Raw genomic sequence first — 20,966 nt, 5'->3', positions numbered from 1 at the left:
TATTTTTTTATATGTGATTACCCTATAAAAAAAATTATCTTTCACATTTACTTAATGGCGGCCATTTTGGTTTGTAAGCGCATGACGATGTTTCAGTTTAGAGACATTATCAAAAATATGAATATCTCTGCACTGGGTTAAGTTACAACATTGCATATTGATATGATTGTTTTTAGAAAAGTGTCCTCTACAACATTGTCTATCACACAAAATACCCTAACTTCAAAAATAACCAGTCAAAATGACCTTCAAAGTTTTGTATCCAAATTTTCAAAAATTCACTTTTTAGGCCCAAAAGTAACTAACAAGGAGTGATTTATGAGAGTCTATTTTTTACCTATAGTTAGATATCATACACTACAAGCCTCATATAGAGCAATAACACTTACACATGCTTCCTTAATTTTTTATGAATTTTTGAAATTAGGAAATTTTTATTTTTTGTAAAGTTTGGGGTTTGTTATCTCAGGTGGTACTGCATATAAGAATATGAATTTTGCACAGTTTTTACACCTAAATGATAGCAACATACTATAAAAATTTCAATTTTGATATCTGAATGTGAACAAAGATATGAATTTTTGAAAATGAGGAAATAATTCACATTACTCTACGACTGATCTTGGGGCTGTTGCCTATTCATGTATGATATTATTAAAGTAAGGTTCTGAATTATACACAAAAAGTGGAAACATCACTCAAATTAACATTTATATTATTCTGACATACTTAAAATAAATATTTTCAATTAACATCCTTCAAGATGCGACTGTTCCTAAACCTGGTGGTGAGTGTTAGGAACACTTAATTCTTCAGATAGCTTCTGCGATTAAGACCTCCCAGTTGCAATGTAAGTTCAAGCACTGAAAGTTTCCTTAAATCATTTTTCATTGGTATCCAAACTTTGTCACTAGTAGATTTCTTGAATGATATTCTTGGGCCAGCAGGGTGGTAAAAATGCACAAAAACATCATTGTTTTACAAACTTATTCTTTCAACCTCTCAAGCCACCACTGTCCATCATACACACATGCCACTATGCCATTCAACATTAAAGACAGAGATGTAATTTTACATTTCGGTTTCTGATGTTACATAGCATCGAACTAAGTAGCTCGGTATGAGATTTTGTTGAAGTTTCGAGAACATACCTTCACCAAGGAGCCAAGCAGTATATTGCTCCCTCTGACGTATATATTGCGAAGAGACCATGAGGATAAAATCAGAGAGATTAGAGCCCACACAGAGGCATATTGACAATCTTCATGAACAATATGAGACTGGAACAGAAGGGAGAACCGATAGAGGTACTCACGGTACCCTCCGCCACACACCGTCAGGTGGATGCGGAGTATGGATGTAGATATTGCATCCTGAATCACAAATGTAAAATTTTCTACAAAATCAGCAAGCACTATGCATTGTTTCGTGAAGTTGAGCTTTTTTGCCCTTCAAAAACTTACTTTGGATTTTAGAAACATAGTGGTGACTTTTGATTTTTTGTAAGTTATCAATTAAAGATTCCAAGTACTCTTTCTGAGATTTAACCACTGTTATCATTTCTGCCCTGTCAGTTGTGACCCACTGTTTTAAGTTAATACTGTCTGGCATTGCCTCATCATATTCGTGAAACAATTCAACAATGTTTTCCTTACCAGGGATTTATTACACAAACTCATCATGCAGTCATGATGGTTAGTGTCACAGACCTTTAAATCTAGTAACTCTTTGTAGTTAAGATCGCGGAGTTTAGCACATGCAATCATCAGTTTGACATTTTGATGATATAAACAAACACATACTGAGTGCATCCCTGAGGATCCAGCCAAATACACAACTTATGGCGCAGCTCACAAAATTCTGACCTTCCAATTTTGTATTCAGAATGAGAATTTTTGAAAGCTACATAAAGTTCATCAAATTTGACTGCACTATTTGTTTCTGCTTTGTTCCTTTAACTCCATTTCCAACAACTCTTTTGCCTATCTTTGGAACCTGGGCACATTCTACTGTATTCATCATCTTCTGAAAACTGCTGGTAACTGTTTTTTTACTTATACCTACTCCTTTCTACTTTCCTAAACCTGGAAGAATGCCTTTCTCTTTCACCAATTTTTTGGCCAGCTTAACCAAATGATGAGAAATGTTGAATTCATGAACTATTTTTTCTCTTGACCATGAGTCAGGGAGCAAACTTAAAATTTTAAATTTTCCGCTTTAGATGTCGCTGAACATTTAATTCTCTTTTAAGTTCAAATATTCAGTGTGTGAGATGATGGTAGTGGTAGGTTATCTTCTTCTTTTGAAATTATGTTGGTATCTGTACTATTAAAGCATGATTCCAAGTCTTTTCAAATTAGGTTTGAAATTTGTTGTACCTTATTTTCAATAGCTGCTTTTCTTTTTCTCCTACTTAATTTTATTATTTTCGAAGCAGGAGATACGTCTAACTCAGAACAAGCAAAATCCAATGTGCTAACAGCTTCCTCATAAGGAATATAAATGTCATTAACAAGGTTACATAATTCTGGTTCTTGATTCACAAAAAAATATTTCTGAGTAACAATTTAGGCACAGGGAATTTCCAGGAATCACATTAAGTTTCACTTGGGAAGCCGTTTCACTCTCATATAACAAGGACAAACGTTCAAGTTTTATTTCTCTCAAACCTTTAGTAATATGCTTTTTATGAACTTTAAGAGGATCACAGCACTTTCTTCCAAAAATATGGTTGTACTTCAGAATATATTTCTCCTCATGACACACACATACTGATGTTAAACAAGAACTTACTCGAAATTTAAACAAAGTTTGTCTAACTTCATCAAAGTCACGGACATTTTTCGTTTTCTGAAACTGAACCAGAAACTGTTTTGTGGCACACTTCAATTGCTATCTGTCCAACAGAGCACTGTTGTGGTGGTGTGTTGGGGCTTATGGGTGCTCAACATCGAGGTCATCAGCGCCCTGACACACATTAAAAGGGACGAACGTGGATAGACCTAAGAAAACTAAAGCACACACTCAAAGAAAGCAGGAAAAGAAGGAAAATGTTACCTAAGGAAAGGGGAAACAGAGCAACAAGAATGTCACAGGAAATTGTTATTGGCTGGCCACTTACATAAAATATGGGCTAGCTTGTCACACAGTGAGTCAATGAAAATCCTCTCCCTAAAATCTTTGTAAAAACATTTGACACGGCACAGAACTTTAAAACTTTAGCCACATTCATCCGAGTGTTGCCTAAAAGAGCTGGCAGGTCTGCTGGCAAGTGAGCTGCGGCCCACTGGTCAGAAAATAAAACGCAATCCAATAAAACGTGGAGCACAGTGACCTGGACGCCGCAAGCACCACACATTGGAGGGTCCTCTCGCCGGAGCAGGTAGTCATGCGTCATAGGGCTGTGGCCTATTCGAAGCCGAGTGAGGAGAACCTCGTCCCGTCGATGGGGCTGAAAGGAAGTACACCACACACGCGTTGTGGGTTTGACTATAAGGAGCTTATTGTCAGTCACTTCCAGCCACTCATCCTCCCACCGACGCATAACCCATGAGCTCAGCAGCGAGGTGAGTGTGCGCAAGGGGATAGCACACTGAGATACTTGTGGGACGAGACACACCTACTTGGCTGCGAGATCTACCCTTTCATTCCCAGCAATGCCGACATGCCCCGGAACCCAGCAGAAAGCTACAACATTCCCCAGTCGCTGTAGTCGGAGGAGAGCATCCTGGATGGTCTGGACAGTTTTGTCTGCCGGATACAAACGTTGCAATAAGTGAAGGGCACTGAGTGAATCGGAACAGACAAGAAATTTAGGAGAGGAAGAATGTCTCATGTGCTCCAGTGCCCGCAAGATCGCAGACAATTCTGCATCAATGACAGCGAAAATCTGAGGCAGGCGGACCTTGAAGACACGATCTGGAAAAACAACTGAGCAACCAACAAAATCCCCTAGTTTCGACCCATCCGTAAAAACAGCTACATAGTCGTGGTGCTCAGATAAAATGGCAGAAAATGCTGCATTAAAAACGGTGGCAGGAGTGCAACCTCTCTTGTACTGCAATAAATCTAAAATCACTCCAGGCCTCTTCAGTAACCAGGGTGGCAGGCGGTTAAAACCCTGGATTTGGGGTTGTACAGACTCCACACCGAGGGACTCTAGTACACGTTGCACACGGATCCCAAACGACAACGTAGCCCAGGGACGGCAGGAAAAAAGGCGGTCCAGAGGTGGATGGGCAACAAGATGGTGAGCAGGCGAGCTGGGAGCTGCAAGAAACTTACAAGCCTGGCGCACCAGCAGGAGCTGCTGCCGGATGGTAAGTGGCGGTTCCCCAGCCTCAGCACAGAGGCTGGGTATGGGACTGGTCCGATAAGCACCTGTGGCCAGTCGAATCCCAGCATGGTGAACAGCGTCAAGGATCTGCAAATAAGAAGGCCTCGCTGACCCATATACTGTGCACCCATAGTCCAACCGTGAACGCACGAAAGCTCGGTAAAACTGAAGGAGACTTGCCCTGTCCGCTCCCCAAGACCTGTGGCTGAGGCACTTGAGGATGTTGAGTGCCTTCAGGGTTCTGGCTTTCAAGTCACGTAGGTGTGGCAGCCATGACAACCTGGAGTCAAAAATTAGGCCCAGGAACCGCACTGTGTCTCTAAAATGTAGGACAGTATCCCCCATATGCAAGGCAGGCAAAGTAAAAAGACGACGAGAACGATTAAAATGAACACAAACACACTTATCGGCAGAAATCCGAAAACCCGTCTTTGCAGCCCACTCCTCTAACCGCCGCATTGTTAGCTGCAACTGACGGCTCACAGTTGCAGCACTGGAGGAGGAACAGAAAACAGCAAAGTCGTCCACAAATAAGGAGCACTGTACTGGACTCCTCACTGTAGACGTTATACTGTTTATGGCTATGGAAAAAGAGGGTAAAGCTTAAAACGCTGCCCTGGGGGACACCGTTCTCTTGCTCAAAGCGGTCAGACAGTGTGTTACCAACGCGGGTCCGAAAAAACCGCTGAATCAGGAAAGACCGAATGAAAATCGGGAGACGGCCACGAAAGCCCCACTGATGCAGTTGTGCAAGAATACAGTATCTCCAAGTAGTATCATATGCCTTACTGATATCAAAGAAGATACCAATACAGTGATGCTGACAGAGAAAAGCCTGCTGAATAGCCGTCTCTAGGAGGGTCAGGTTGTCGACCGTGGACCGAAATTTTCGGAATCCAGACTGAAAGCGGCTAAGGAGCTGTCTGGTCTCTAACAGCCAGACCAGACGCCGGTTAACCATCCGTTCCAGGGTCTTTCCGACACAGCTTGTCAAGGAGATACTACGATAACTACTGGGACATGTACGGTCCTTTCCTGGTTTGAGGAGAGGGATGAGGATTGCCTCCCGCCACGAGGTGGGGAACACTTCTGTGTGCCATATGAGATTAAAACATTCGAGGAGGATTTCCTTTGACGCCGCTGGCAGATGTCGAAGCATGGAGTACCGGATGCGGTCGTAATCTGGTGCAGTGTCAGAAGTCTCACTAAGAGCCGATTTAAGTTCCCACATGGAGAAAGGGGAGTTGTACGCCTCAGAACTGTTCGACCGAAAGTCCAAGTTCGCTCTTTCAACAGTCGCACGGTAGCGACGAAACGCTGGATCCTGATTTGCAGTGGCAGTACTTTGTGCACAATGTTCTGCCAGCGTCTGAGCAATGGCTCTGGGTGTTGTTTGGAGGCATTCCTGGTTCAGGACAGCAGCTATTGGTAAACGGCTATGTTTACCGGAAATCTACCGGATGGCTTCCCATACTTTCGTGGAACAAGTGGAACGGTTGATAGAGTCCAGGAACGTCTGCCATGACCTTTTCTTGCTCTCTTTAATGACACGGCTTTCGGGATTCGAAAGGCGGTAAGATTGACCGCTGTTGGACGACATTTAAATCAGCGAAGAGCCGCACGCCTGTCCCGGATGGCTGAACGGCACTCTTCTGTCCACCAAGGCACAAGGCGCCGCTTAAGAGTGCCCGAAGACTGTGGTATGGACAGGTCAGCAGCATGATGGATCACAAGCGTGATATGATCCACCCATTCTTGGATGCTATTGTGGCGGTCAAAGACAGTCAACCGAGTGAACAGTGGCCAGTTAGCCCTGCCAATTATCCACGAAGGTGGCCACTGCTCCAGCAATACACCATCCAGGAGATGAATGCGGATAGGGAAGTGATCGCTGGAATGAAGGTCGTCAATGACCTCCCAGTGAACAGAGTCGGTGAGGGTTGGAGAGCAGAAAGATAGGTCAATGGCTGAGAATGACCCTGTGGCAGGAGAGAAATGAGTCGGAGTACCTGTGTTGAGGATGCACAACACTTGAGATGTTAGGAGGCTCTCCAAAATTCGACCTCGAGCGCAAAGAAAAGTGGAGCCCCACAGGACATTATGGGCATTGAAGTCTCCCAGGAGGAGAAATGGGCAGGGGAGCCGGTCAATAAGATATGTGAGAGCGTCTAAGGTCATTGCATCCAGAGGGGGTACATAAAGGGAGCAAACGGTAAGCCTCCGAGGTGAATGAATTTCAACTGCAACTGCTTGCAGGTCAGTATCCAGGGGGAGAGCAGAGGAGTGGTGGTCATTATTGACAAACACAGCGACTCCGCCTTTGGCCCTTTCTCCAGTCAGGTCATCTTTGCGATATGACGTATAGCCCCTTAGTACAGGAGCATCAGACGGTTTTAAATGCGTTTCCTGTAAACACAAGCACAGGGGGCGTTGCCGTGCTAGGAGGTGCAGTTCCTCCACATGCGCCCGGAATCCATTCATGTTCCACTGTATAATGGGAGCCATCTATCAGGGTGGGAATACCTTCATTCTCACTTTCTGTCGGGGAGGAGAGCCCACAACAGACGGAGGCTCAGTTTTGGGGCGAGATGAGTGCCCCAGTCTGACATCAACCTCCATCGCCTCTGAAGAGGAGTCGAGAGAGACGTCAGAGAAAATGACATCCACATCAGCAGACTGTAGAACATCGGTCTCCTTTAGCGGGCGAGTCTCACCCTTGTCTTTGGCTTCGATTTTCTGGCCTGAGGCGGCATTGGTGCCAAAACCTCAGAAGCAGTATGGGGTGTAGCAGCGCTGGGCAGTACACAAGACTGGACCCGGGAAGGGGCAGGAAGTTCCATGACGTCAGCTACCACGGCCTGGTCAGAAGGCCGGGGCGGAGCAGCAGGCTTCACAGGAACGGCAGCAGCACACGTACCCTGACAAACGCAGGTGCTAGTGCTGATAGTAGCAACCTCCGTTTGTGTAGTGGCATCGGATTTCAACACTGGCTGTTTGAGAACAGAAGAAAAGGAAGCAGCGAACGTGGGCGGCTGCATGGACTTGTAAATTTCTTTCGCCTCACCATACGAGAGGCGTTTTGTTGTTTTAAGTTCCTGGATCTTCTGTTCCTCAAGGAAAACTCTGCAGTCCCTACTCCACACAGGGTGATCCCCACAGCAGTTGACACACTTGGGAGGAGAGGAGCAACCAACTCCCTCATGGGCGGCTTTACCACAATTCCCGCAAGTGGCTTCCCCTCTACAGCTGAGAGTAGTGTGTCCAAAGTGTTGGCATTTAAAACACCGCATGGGGTTGGGGTAATAAGGCCGTACACTGAGATGGAGGAAACTGGCCTTCACATGCTCTGGCAATTTGGTGGTGTTAAATGTAAGGATAAACGAGTCAGTCTTTATGAGAGTACCATCCACCCGTTTCATAATGTGTTGCACGTCGACAATTCCTTCCCGGGACCATTCAGCCTTCAGTTCGTCTTGGGGAATGTCAACGAGATCTCTGCAAGTCACAACACCCTTGCTGTGGTTCAAGGTGTTGTTAAATTCAGTCTCTATCGCAAAATCCCCAAGAAATTGCGCCTTCTGAAGGTTCTGGGCTTGCTGGAAGCTACAGGTTTCAACCAACAAGGTGCCATTTCGCAAGCGCTTTACAGATTTTAGAGTGCCAGCAATACCTTCTAAGCCCTTCTGGATATAAAACGGTGAAACTTTTGTGGAACTCCCATCTTTTCTTTTAATTACAAGAAACACATTCGGCAAAGCAGCATGCATTCTGTTACGACTAACTGAATCAGAATGACTGGCTACACGAGCCCTCTTGTTAGATTGAGTGTTAGAACCTACCAGCGGCCCACCCTCTCCACTGGGAGGAGAAGAAGAAAAGTTCGAGGGTTCCATCTCGGTCCCACGAGCAGCTAGGGAACTAAGAGTCCACCTAGACAGAGCCCCGCGTGCCTAGGTAAGCCTTATACAACTGAGGTGCGGCAGGTTCCCCAGGTGGCCCGCTAACGACTGTTCAACCTCAACAGCCATGCATCTCATATCTCATCGGCGCGCGCACACCTTGAGATTGAGGGGTTGTTTATAGAGGTTTATTCCATCCTCGCGATCCGGGCGGCCAAGCCAAGATCCCCACTCCCTGAGACACACAACATTCCACTGCCGCGCCGCACGGTGGTCGTTGAAGTATGCCCAGAGCTTACGGTGACGGGGGACTGGTGGCGCTTACCAGTCCACAGCTCAGGAACCCCGGGGTCGCCAAGCCCGTACCCAGCAAATGAATGCTGAGCCCCTGGGGGTCAGAGCACTGTTCATCCATGTTATTGCATTCCAGTTAATCTCTCAAAATTAATTACACATTACACACAGAGCAAAGCACATAACACATTCTATGCTATCAATGAATTATGTACATCCACTCTAACAGAGGTTTCAGAATAGCCTGACTACAACTATGCCACACCTAGCAATAATGTACTTCTTTATTGACAATAAACCGAAATGTAAATGGGCATTTTTATTACCATACAACAAAACCGAAAGCTCCTATTGTTTAATATTGCATTATTAAAATACATAAATGAGTATTGGGTGATAGTGTTAACTAAAAATTATAGGCAACAGCCATAAGATATGTTGTAAAGTAATGTGAATTATTTCCTCATTTTCAAAAAGTCATATCTTTGTTCACAGTCAGATATCACTGTTGAAATTTTTACAGTACGTTGCTATCATATAGGTGTACAAACTGTGCAAAAATCATACTTTTGTATTCAGTTCCATTTGAGATAACCAACCCCAAACTTTATAAAAATTGAAAATTTTCAAATTTCAAAAATTCATAAAAAAATAAGGAAACATTTGTTTAAGTGTTCTTGCTCTATATGAGGCTTGTATTAGTGCATGATATCTAACTATACAAAAAAATAGACTATCATAAATCACTCCTTGTTTGTTATTTTTGGGCCTAAAAAGTGGACTTTTGAAAATTTGGATATCAAACTTTGGAGGTCATTTTGTCTGGTTGTTTTTGAATTTAGGGTATTTTGTGTAATAGACAATGTTGTAGAGCACACTTTTCTAAAAACAATCATGTCAATTGCAATGTTGTAACTTAACCCAGTGCAGAGATGTTCGAATTTTTGCTAATGTCTCCAGACCAAAAAATCGTCGCACGCCTACAAATAAAAATGGCCGCCATCCAGTAAAGGTGAAAGATAAGTTATTTTAAAAAACAGTTTTGAACTTCTCAAATATAGGGCAATCACATACAAAAAAAAAAAAAAAAAATATTTAAAAATGGTCAAGCAACCATCACTGGACCACTTCATATGGATTGACCCAGAAGGAAATATAGGGTGGCTGAGCTTCTTGCAAATAATATACAGGGGGTGGGGAGGGGTGGGGGAGAGCCATGATCACATATAGCAACGTCCCTGTGGTTACTGATGCCGGAGGGGCACCTTTTTTAGGTTAGAATGAGGATACAGCACCCTGTTTTGAAACAAGTCAAAGTAACAGATGATCCCCACAAAATGCACCGAAAAGTAAGGTTGGATTATTTCTTCAAGACATTATCGTAGCCAAGGCAGACACGAAGTGCAAGCCTATTATATTAGCACAAGTTTATGTGCCAACCTGCTCCGCAGATGATGAAGACACTGAAGAAATGTATGATGAGATAAAAGAAATTATTCAGATGGTTAAAAATTACTCATTGATGGGGGACTGGAATTCGACAGCAGGAAAATGAGAATGAAAGAGGAAGCTGTCTGGTAGAATTTTGCATAATTTAATCACTGCTAACATTTGTTTTACGAATCATAAAAGAAGGTTGTATATTAAAAACAAATATTCCAAGACTTACCAAGCGGGAAAGAGCCGGTAGATAGGCACAATAAATAAAACACACACACACACACACACACACACACACACACACACAGAGAGAGAGAGAGAGAGAGAGAGAGAGAGAGAGAGAGAGAGAGAGAGAGAGAATTTCTAGCTTTCGCAACCGGCGGTTGCTTCTTCAAGAAAGAGGGAAGGAGAAGGAAAGACGAAAGGATAAGGGTTTTAAGGGTTGTATGCATGGAGGGATTCAGATTGATTATATAATGGTAAGACAGAGATTTAGGACCAGGTTTTATATTGTAAAACATTTCCAGGGGCAGATGTAGATTCTGGCCACAAATATTGGTTATGAACTATAGAAATTGGAAAAAGTTACGTAGTTAAGGAGATCTATAGGAAGGTGTTGACTGCTTGTCATTTAATGGCAAAATAATATGTAATGCAGAGAAAAGCAAAGCAGTCTGGGATGCTATAAAAAAGGAAACGGGGGGAGAGGCAAAGAAACACAGAATAACATGCTGCTAAGGGAGGGGGATAAGGTAATAAATGAGCCACAACACTTAGTAAACTATGTAACTGAGAATTTTTCAGGTATTGCAGAGAAGTTACAGCAAAAATTCCCCAAAACAAATATAACACCTGTAAATAATGTTGCACTAAATACAATGATATCCCTTCCAACCACAGAGAATGAAGTCAATCAAACTGTTCAAAAACTAAAAAAATAAAAAGTCAGTAGGCTTAGATGAAGTACCAATGTGTGTACTGAAACAATGCATAGAAATTATACAATGTCCGTTGTTGTTGTTGTTGTCATCGTCGTCTTCAGTACAGAGACTGGTTTGATGCAGCTCTCCATGCAACTCTATCCTGTGCAAGCTGCTTCATCTCTCAGTACCTACTGCAACCTACATCCTTCTGAATCTGTTTAGTGTATTCATCTCGTTAATTCATTTAATAAAACACTCATCACAACCAAAATACATTAATATGGGGGTTCCACAAGGTAGCGTATTAGGACCAATACTACTACTGATATACATCAATGACTTTCCCAGTAGTGTTACTCATGATGAAAAAAATTCTCATCACTGATGACAGCAATGTTATAGTCACTGAGAAAGCAAGAGAACTCCTTGCAGAGAAAGCAAATGAAGCTCTCAAGGAAGTTTACAACTGGTCAATAAGCACTAAAGTGACATTGAACATAAAGAAAACTAATGCCATGAATTTAAGTTTGAAGAGGGAAAATGACAATTTTAAATTAAATGTTCATATGTACACTCAATTCTTAGATATAGCATTCTTTTTTGGCAAAAAATGCACAAAATATGAACACAATTTTCAAACTCCAGAATAGAGCTATAAGAATCATAACCAAAAATGGTAGTCGAGTTCATTGTAAAGATCTGTTCAATTAACTGCTCCATGTGAATACATTTACCAGTCAGTTGTACACATCAAAAATAACATTGATACGTAATTACTGCACAAACAGTTCTGTCGATAACCATGGAACAAGAGCTAGATTCAACTTACATTTGCCAAGAAAAAATAAAAAAAAAACTCAAAACAGGATTTTCTACCGAGGAATAAAACTGTACAATAAATTACCAAAACAGATAAAAGAAAGTGCAAAAACACACTTATTTAAAATGACAGCTAGAAAGTGCCTGTTACGCAATACATTTTATACATTGAAGGATTACTCAGATAAAACAGAGTTGGGGTTGGGTACAAAAATGTTATACAAATAAATAATAATAATGAATACAAAACATCCAACATTCCACATAACACCTCCACACTAAGTTTCTTTTTTAGATAAACTTACCTGCATTGCACAATACCAACACCCCTTCCTCATTATGAGCTCAACACCTCACTTATTAAAGAGGGATGCTGACTCAGTTTTTCCGGACAGCAAATGGGAAGCTGTGGTACAGAAAATGGCCCAGAGATCACCAGTGTTTGTGTGTGTGTTGTGGGTGAAGTGTTATGAAACAATGTGCATATAGTGTGTGCAGTGACTAGTAGTGAGATATGAGTGAACAGTGTGGCATTACTTTATTTAATAAGTTATTTGTAAAAAAAAAAAAAAAAAAAAAAAAAAAAAAAAAAAAAAAAAAAAAAGAATGTATACCAGGAGTAACTCTAACGACTGTCTCCAACTGGAAATCAGCAAGTGTGTGTATATACGAATTAGATTGTTTTAAACTGGTCTAAACTTGTAAATACTTTGACATGCCCTACATCCTTGTAAAAAGAGATCTATGGATGAATAAAGCTACTACTACTACTACGTCTGACTTGTCGGTGATACGTCATTGTTGAAGAAACATACTTCTGGTCTTATAGACCCGTTCTTGTATTACAGGATATGAGCAAATATTTAAGATAGATAATATGGCTTACAATGATAAACAATTAACATTTAGTATGGTGTACTTAACAGCTGTACCCTGCATTAATTACTTCTGTTCATTAACAAAATGGCACACGATATCACCACACACTGCCAGTCTGGATTGGGCTGCTGCACAGGCAACTGCATTGAATAACTCACTAGATGCGATATTATAGGACGAGTACACACAACAGTATATAAAGTAGTGGACAACATAAATATAACTGTTAAATCATACGGATCGCGGATGTTCTGGATAGTACTGCAGTTTTTGTAGGTGGAGTACTGAACCTTACCTTTACAAACAATGATGGTGCTTCACATGGTTGTGGTTGGATTACTGTTGCTATTGTACACTGTGGTGCTATTGAAAGCATTGGTAGCCTGGAGAGTTTTAATTCACGTTAATTTATTACTTACAGTACATTTCAAATCAGTGAGGTGTATAACAGGGACACTGGTACAACTTAATTTAGTTCTAATATGCCTCTTGTTATTAGGACATGAAGTCAGTTGATGAACAGAAGTGATGAATGCAGGTCACAGGAATATATTAGCTATTAAATATGCCATACTGTACGTTAATGGTTCCTCATTTTGCAAAATGTCAGATGTGTTATCTATGTTGGATATGTACTCGTATCCTGTACTATGAGAACTGGTCTATAAGACAAGAAGTATGTTTTTTCAACAATAGCATGTCACAAACATGTCATACACATTTCAACATGTACCAGAGAATGGCTACAAAGTTGAAATCATGATTGTGTAAAATAAATGAACAATTAACAGTCAAATTGTAGAAATTTCTTTAACAAAATTATTACTTTGTCAACCCTACGGCATAGGAAGTGGGAAAGTTAACAGCACTAAAACAATGACACTAGTAATTGTACAGACCACATACATAAAATGAGATGTGGTGTGCAACACTGTATGTTTTTGATAGAAGCACATTACATGAACTTCTGGGGAGGAAGAGTAAAAATATCAACAAATGGAATAACATCAAAAGGCAGAAATCAAGTTTGTTTCTGTACATTGTGAAAAGGAATTACAGTAATCACCAGCATGCACTTTTCAGAAGGAATTGTCACCCTGCAACAGAGCATGTCATGATTTGAAAGTTCCTGGTAGTTTAAAACAGTCTGCCAGACCAATACTTGAATCCACATCATTTGACTTTGTGCACAGATATTCTAACGATTTGGCTGTCCAGGCATGACACATAACCCACCCTCACAGTTTTACTTCCATCAATACCTACCTCTCTATTACTTAATCCAAATTCCATAGAGTATTTGCCCATGAAAGGCAAAGACTGTGGGGCCTTGAGTTCTTGTCCAGCACACAGCTTTAACCTGCAGGAAGTCTCAGGACATACTTTACTGAACAGCCCATCGAAAAGGTCTAATGGCTGGAACTGAAAGAAACTAACAGGCAGGAAATTTTTGTAACAGCATCATTAAATTTGCTGCTAAAAACAGAAACAACCTCAAAATGCCCGAATCAAACGCTGCACTATAAGTTCAGAGAAAGGTGGTAAAAGATTTCCATTGTTTTACCCTATGCAAAATTAGAAAAATTGTCGGATTACACAGTGACCTTCACTGTAGCTGAAAATTCATTACTACAAGGACAATATGTCACCCCTCCCTCCGCCCACCAAAGAGTGAAGTTTGTTTCTCATGGAACTGGTTGGTCATAATCAGAAACCGTTTCCCAGATGGTATTGTGCAATCTGCTGTACAAGGAACAATTTTTTTTTTTTTTTTTTTTTTTTTTTAACACAGGAGAACTCCTGACAACATATGATGATCAATTCCGTGATGGTGTAGGACCTACCCTTCTCTTTATGACAATTAATGGTTTTGGAATATCAACATAATTGACAGCTGGGTATGGAAGGGAGCAAAGTTATCTTCTCTGCTTTACCCATGTACACAAAATGGCTGAGGCAGCAACAGATGTCTTATTTAGGACTGAATGTTTCCAGATAACATGCAGTACTGGGTTTGCCTTACAGAATTGTAACATCACGTTGATGACATCATAGGTAACAGTTGAGAGGAATCAGACGTTTCTCTAATGAGAGTGTAATGTTACCAAGCACAGTGGTCATAGTCTGTTGTTGTGCCTTGTCTTCCACTTGTAATCTTGGCTGTGATGACAGATTGACACGTAGCATAACAAACGAGAGGTTGAAGAAACAGACTGATCTCTACATTTGCGACCTAACTGACATAGCCTACTTTTTGATATCAGAGATAAAATTGCAACTGCATTAGTCAATTCCTCAAAATAATATTTTGCTCAGAATTACTCACACTCATCACGTAGGAACTATAAAAATGCAAGGGAAGGTGTAGTAGTGTATAACTCTTAACACCAAGCCTTTTCACAAATGATGCTACCGAAGATTGTTATTCACATTGAGATCCTCCCAGTGCCTAAAGTAGGGGATGGGACACTAGCTTTATTTCATTCCTTGTTTTTACTCCTCAAATTAATGCCATAACAATTCTTTTTAGTGCAGTTCTCAGTTGTAAAATAAATTAGTGCCTTGACAATTCTTTTTTGTATAGTTCTTGATAAGCTCATTATTGTAAATTTACTAGGTCCTAATTACCCAGTGAGCAGAGCTACAACTATAACAAGACTGTCATAGCATTAAATAAACATCATAAGAAAAAACCAACAAATGAAAGAAATCATGTGTTAATCGGAATAATATTACTTGGTCCACACAACATGAACAAATGAATGTGGGTAAATGAATTACAAATTTATACTGTTATCTAATACCAGGATTGTTTAACTGCTACTTCTTTCTTTTATTCAACACGTTCACTCCTATACTGCCAGGGTTTATATATTTCTTACAGGGCTGGAATTTTGTGCAAAATGGTAATCAAATTAATCTTTATTTACATATGCCCACTATGGACATTCCTATACTCTTACCTTTGCCATCTTCATTGACGCGGATATCCAAATCAGGTATGTGCATACTAACATGTCTAACAAAAGTCTCAACATCATCGATTTCATAAGAACAGTTTTTCCATTCACAAACTAAATGAAGAACTTGTTCCTTAAGCCACAAACGTTTTCCTTTAATAAGCATTGAACATTTCCCATTGCTTGTCTTAGAATCACTTTCATTCCCGTCAGGAGAATCAACATCTTGTTCTTCCACTGTTGCTGTTACCTGACGTTCTTCTTTGTTGCTTTCAGTTCGAATGCTTTTAGTTGGATACAATTCTTGTGATTGATTTACCCAATTTCTACAGTTCTCAAGGGCGTCAGAGCGTCTAAATGTGTTCAATTCATTATTTTCCAACGGCAAACAATCGTTTCCATGTTCTGAGCTGTGCTCGTCGTCTGATATTTCTAGTGACTTTCCATCTTCTCTAGAAGTATCTGCATTCATTTCGCTTGCAAGAACACGATCGAAAACACACTGAGAGCTGCAAATACCATCGAATTTCCGTTTTACACCTGTAGGGAGCATAAAAGACAAGTGTTATCAAACGTTCATTTTCCATTACATCTTAGTGCGAAAACAAGCCTTTATGACATATACATACCTTTATGCGGACTGAAATCATTTATCGTTATTAATTTGGTGCTTTCGCCCATTGTGGGCAACTCATTCCACGATTTATATAAATCTCGAAACAGACAATAGTTTTTCTTCAGCTAATTGGATTCCCTCCTCTTCTTCCCGCGCGCCTTGTTTCATACATTTAAAACTCCCACAGGTTCATGACTCTCCAGTCAGGTAAACAATACTTCTATAAGTCAATGTTAGGTTCTCAAACATGTGGCTCACAGACTGTAAGGCAAAAAGAAGAAAAAAAGACAAAATCAGTATCGAATTGCTTCCCAACATATGCAAATTCATATGACTATAGTTTCTACAATCGCAAAGTGAATTAGTGTCGCAGCTGATGTCAACATGAATGTATATCTTCTTATAATCTTTGAGAACTCTAGTGCGAAATGAAGTGCTTTGATTGTATGTAGCAAATTAGCAGAATGGTGACTGAATGTTTAGTGTAGCTGTGTGATTCAAATGACTTTTGAAGTTGATGAGTTGTGTGTCGAAGTAGATGTCACAATCCGCTCCACACAAACAATATGCACGTGTTTAGTAGTTAATATTTAATATAGTCACTTGTTCCTTCACTGAATATTGGTTGACATGAATGTAATTAAAATTTGTGAAGACATGAAGGACGCCGTTGAATTATTTTCACCGCAGGGACTTTACCTTAAACCTATTGCAAGACTGAACATTTCGGTTCAACTGCCACTAATGAAATTTACCGGGAAAACTATTACTAATTCGGAATTAATGGACAAGTTGAAAAGCATGATTTTTCCTGACGAATTCATTACCTTAAAAGTTGTTAAGAGCACATTGGAATTCATACGATTCGAAGGTGAAATTGAAAATAAATCTTGTTTGCAAAATGTCATAGGGAGATTGGATACTCGCACGTTGAAGCTAGCAAATTTTAGCGAACCCTTGAAGATACGAGCGGCAGAGGCAAAAATAGTGTTTCCTACCAGGCATAATTGGGATGCTTATTTCAGAGACGCAAAGAACATGAATGAGACAAAACATGGAGAGAGACCAGACACAATATATATAAGCAACTTGCCTTACAAATGGTTCACGACAAAAAAGGATATTATAAAGGGTATTATAAGACCAAGTGAATATATACTTCAGAAGGTTTTTGAAGTATTTGGTGACGTGAGATGCATTGACATACCAGCTACAGATCCATTTAGAAATAAAATGAAATCGCGCAAAACAGGAATAAATACATTCTCGTTTGACCAAGAGCGTACATTTGAAGCATATATACAATATAAAGAATACATTTGCTTTGTAAAAGCAATGGATTCTTTGCGTGGTATGAAACTGCTGTACAAGGAGGGAGACAGAGCATACACAGCTAACATAAAGGTAGAACAATTTGAGCTTACATTTGCCTTATTTATTCTTAAATAATCTCTGTGTTTTCAACCATTTAAATCTTTCTACTGGACTTCATCACAGTATATCATGCAGTATAACTGCTAGATGTTGAAACATTGTTGTAATCTTAGGTGCTATTTTTAATCATAATCATTAATGAGATTTAAAATCTTACAGGGATGTCATTTTCCATAGTTTGTAGCATCATATTGATGAAAAACCACCTCAACGTGAATGATTTGTGGCTTTTGCTGTGCCCGTGCACAGTAGTTAAGACACACATTATTTTTCTGTTGTTCAATACCAAGTTCCTTAAGTCTCATCATGAAGGATTGCCATCAGGGATGTGAATTAAGTTGTACATTAATTGGCAGAAATATCCAGTGCAGGTTACTTTGGCAAAGTATACTAAAATCCAATTACAACTAGTTATGATCTACTCATACTGTCATTGGCAAACCAGTTTTTATTTCTTCTCACAGAACTTTAGTTCCCTTTTCAAATCCCCCCCTCCCCATTTCCTCTACTGCTTGTTAATTCTACTGATTGGATAACATTGTGTACAGGCTACAGCTCTGCCTTACTCCATTCTCAACCACTGCTTCCCTTTCATCTCTTATAACTGCAGTCTGGTTTCTGTACAAGTTGTAAATAACTTTTTGCTTACTGTATTTTATCCCTGGTATTTCAAAGAATATGTGTTATATTTCCCTAATCAGTATAAGGAGACATATCCTACACATAAAATATGTGTCAGAGTGTAACAGTTCCTTATTTTAGGCTCCAGACTGAACTGCCATGGTCACACTGCTTACAGATACTCCACTCTGCTGTGAAAACACTCTGGTCAGTAATGTCACTTGCGCTGATCATAGTCCACAGAGCCCTTCTGCTTACCCCTCTTCCCCCATAGTGCAGAGCATTGGAAATAGTGAATATTGGTGTGTCGTCAGTTGTGGAGACCATGCAAAGATGTGCGTGACCAGCTGTGTCATGCCAGGTTGTGATGCAGAACATGACTAGACTTTCTTGGCTTCTGGTGCCTGACAGTGATGGTGTAGAGATAATATCATACCATGTGAGTGGAGGGTCACTGGGGACTCTGAAGTGGGTTACAGTGTTTGCAGGTTGTGACTAAGTGAACTGGCTGGTGCAATGCCTCAAACTGTGTTGGAGACAGAAAGTGGCTTAGTATGAAGTAATGGCTGGCTGGAACCCTGTGCCATAAAGGGCCATCCGCCGACAGTCGAGAGGATAGGCCTGTGTAGTCATCGTGTGGTGGTGGTCAAGAAACATGGATGAGATGGTAGGCATGTCAGGAACATCACTGTGTCCATCTGTTATGAGGTTGTCAACAATTAGTTTGATGCCCACATCTTCGGGATCGAAGTCACTGATGTAGTGTGTGATGAGTGCCAGATTGCTGGGCCACATAGAGACCAATGTCTTGCTGACAGGGGAGTTGTCGTCTTGTGGGCTGTCAGGATTTGTAGGCCATGAGGCAACAGGGTTGAGTAGGACTCATTTGTTTGATTCTGTGCAGAGATACCATTATTTTCCTGTTGAGCAAGATATCAAAGATATGTCGGCTGCATTTAACAACTGGAAACGGTCCAGTGTATACTGGCTGTAGAGCTGGCCAGATTGTGTCATCACTAGCGCCCGGATTTTAATTACCTAAAAAACAATGAAATATGCAAGCATTTATGACCTAAAACTTACAGAAATATGTCCTTAAAAATAAAATATGACTTAATAGAAGTTTATTTAAAGCATTCTTGTTTGTTTATTTAATTTTTTATTCACCATAAAGTAATACAAAATTCACTTCTCGAAATATTGTTAGTATAGTTCTTTCTTTCTGTAGGGTTTGTGGCTAATTTGCACCTATTTTTTGAATGTCTGAATGTTTTATTTTCTAAACACAAAGTACAGTGAAAAGTTCATCTATTGAAACAGTAAAACAATGTTTTTATTTCTACATAGTATTTAAATCATTTCACATTATTTAATACCGTGTGTCAATCTTCAGTATCTGCAAAGTTGCACTGGATCACAAGGTACATTTTCAGGTTTTCCAGTGCCAGGGATCTATGGTTGTCGCTGAGGATAGTTTGGTACCTGGAAAAACTCCTCTCCACTTCACAAGACGTCACTGGAGCGTATTTGAAAGCAGCCAGGTCACTGGAGTTCAGCTTTGTTTCAGTATCTTCAAATGTTGTGGCATTCCCTGGAAGACTGTCACTAATTTTGCACAGTGTAGAATATCCATGATTCCGTTGGAGAACACTTTGCAATTTGGTTTTCACTTTGTAAGCCACATGACCACGAGCTCGACCCAACTCACTCTGCACATGTTGCACAATACTCAGGGCCTCACATAGCTGAGTGCCAACAGCTTCCAGTTGTTTGATGGCTTTTGATATCACTGAAAAATTGGCATTGATGTATGCCAAGTTTCGAGACAATGTATCTGTAAAAACTTCTTTCACAATTTTGATAGCACTTGATTCATCGCTATCAAGCTCACAGAAGATTGTCTTTATTTGGGTGTAGTTGATGCAGTAATACTCAGCAGCATTAAGCTAAGAACCCCATCGTGTAAGAACAGGTTTAGGTGAGAGGGACATTGAATGTGCTTGTTCCTTGAATTTCTGCACCCGTAGCGGAGCCTTCACATAGATTTTCTTGCCACAGGAAATTATTTTGTCCACATCAGAATAATTCAATCGCACATCTTCGACAACTCTGTGCAAGGCATGTGCAAGGAAAGTGGCGTACACCATACTGGGATAGAGAATTTGAAGCCCTTTAGTGGCTTTAGCCATATATAAAGCACCATCTGTTACAAGGAGCAAAACTTCGTCTCTTTTCACATCATCCGGCCACAGTAGCTTCAGAGAGTTGTCAAATAAAATAGCAATCATCGAATTGTTTACTCTATCAAGAGCTTCACACTTGGTAGGAACATATCTTCAGGGCCATCAACTTTTAGAACACCAACATCATTTGCGATATATTGCCCAATAACATTCGTAGTTTCATCTCTCGACAGCCAGAGGTTTTGCTCAGCAATAGTAATTCGTATTTTGTTGAGCACAACATTCTAGCATACGGATAAATAGTTCTTTCTCAGTGTAGATTCATCTGAAACTGGATGTGTTGTGTACTTCGCCAAGAACCGTCTGAAGCGTGGATTTGTTGTAGTTTATGCAGGTTAATGCAGCTAAATGACAGGTGACATGGTTTAAGGGACAAAATAAACTTGTGCTTTATTCGCACAACACATATTAATACATCTGACTACCAAATTATATTCCATTGCCCCAACAACAAACACGGAACATGTATATTCCATAGAGTCTAATGCACTCTGCACATAAT

The 20,966-nt window shown here is 40.4% G+C and overlaps 2 protein-coding genes across 3 annotated transcripts in view; one reads left to right on the top strand and one right to left on the bottom strand.

Annotated features, from left to right (window-relative positions):
* LOC126281736 (histone H4 transcription factor) overlaps nucleotides 1–16,569 on the bottom strand; it is an 84,303-nt gene extending 67,734 nt beyond the window's left edge. Inside the window, exons 1-2 of the mRNA XM_049980920.1 lie at nucleotides 16,180–16,569; nucleotides 15,554–16,090 (exon numbers count right to left, since the gene is read on the bottom strand). Of these exons, the coding sequence (XP_049836877.1) occupies nucleotides 15,554–16,090; nucleotides 16,180–16,231 (589 nt within the window). The 5' untranslated portion in view covers nucleotides 16,232–16,569. The remainder of the gene's footprint in view (nucleotides 1–15,553; nucleotides 16,091–16,179) is intronic.
* Nucleotides 16,570–16,606: 37 nt separating this feature from the next.
* LOC126281735 (A-kinase anchor protein 17A-like) overlaps nucleotides 16,607–20,966 on the top strand; it is a 118,927-nt gene continuing 114,567 nt past the window's right edge. The window contains exon 1 of one of the 2 annotated variants that reach the window (XM_049980918.1): nucleotides 16,607–17,570. In XM_049980918.1, the coding sequence (XP_049836875.1) occupies nucleotides 16,797–17,570 (774 nt within the window). In that variant the 5' untranslated portion in view covers nucleotides 16,607–16,796. The remainder of the gene's footprint in view (nucleotides 17,571–20,966) is intronic. The other variant, XM_049980919.1, reaches the window with a different exon arrangement.

Source organism: Schistocerca gregaria, chromosome 7 (genome assembly GCF_023897955.1).
Source record: "Schistocerca gregaria isolate iqSchGreg1 chromosome 7, iqSchGreg1.2, whole genome shotgun sequence".
NCBI lineage: Eukaryota > Metazoa > Arthropoda > Insecta > Orthoptera > Acrididae > Schistocerca > Schistocerca gregaria.
This window is presented reverse-complemented; position numbering and strand designations above follow the sequence as displayed.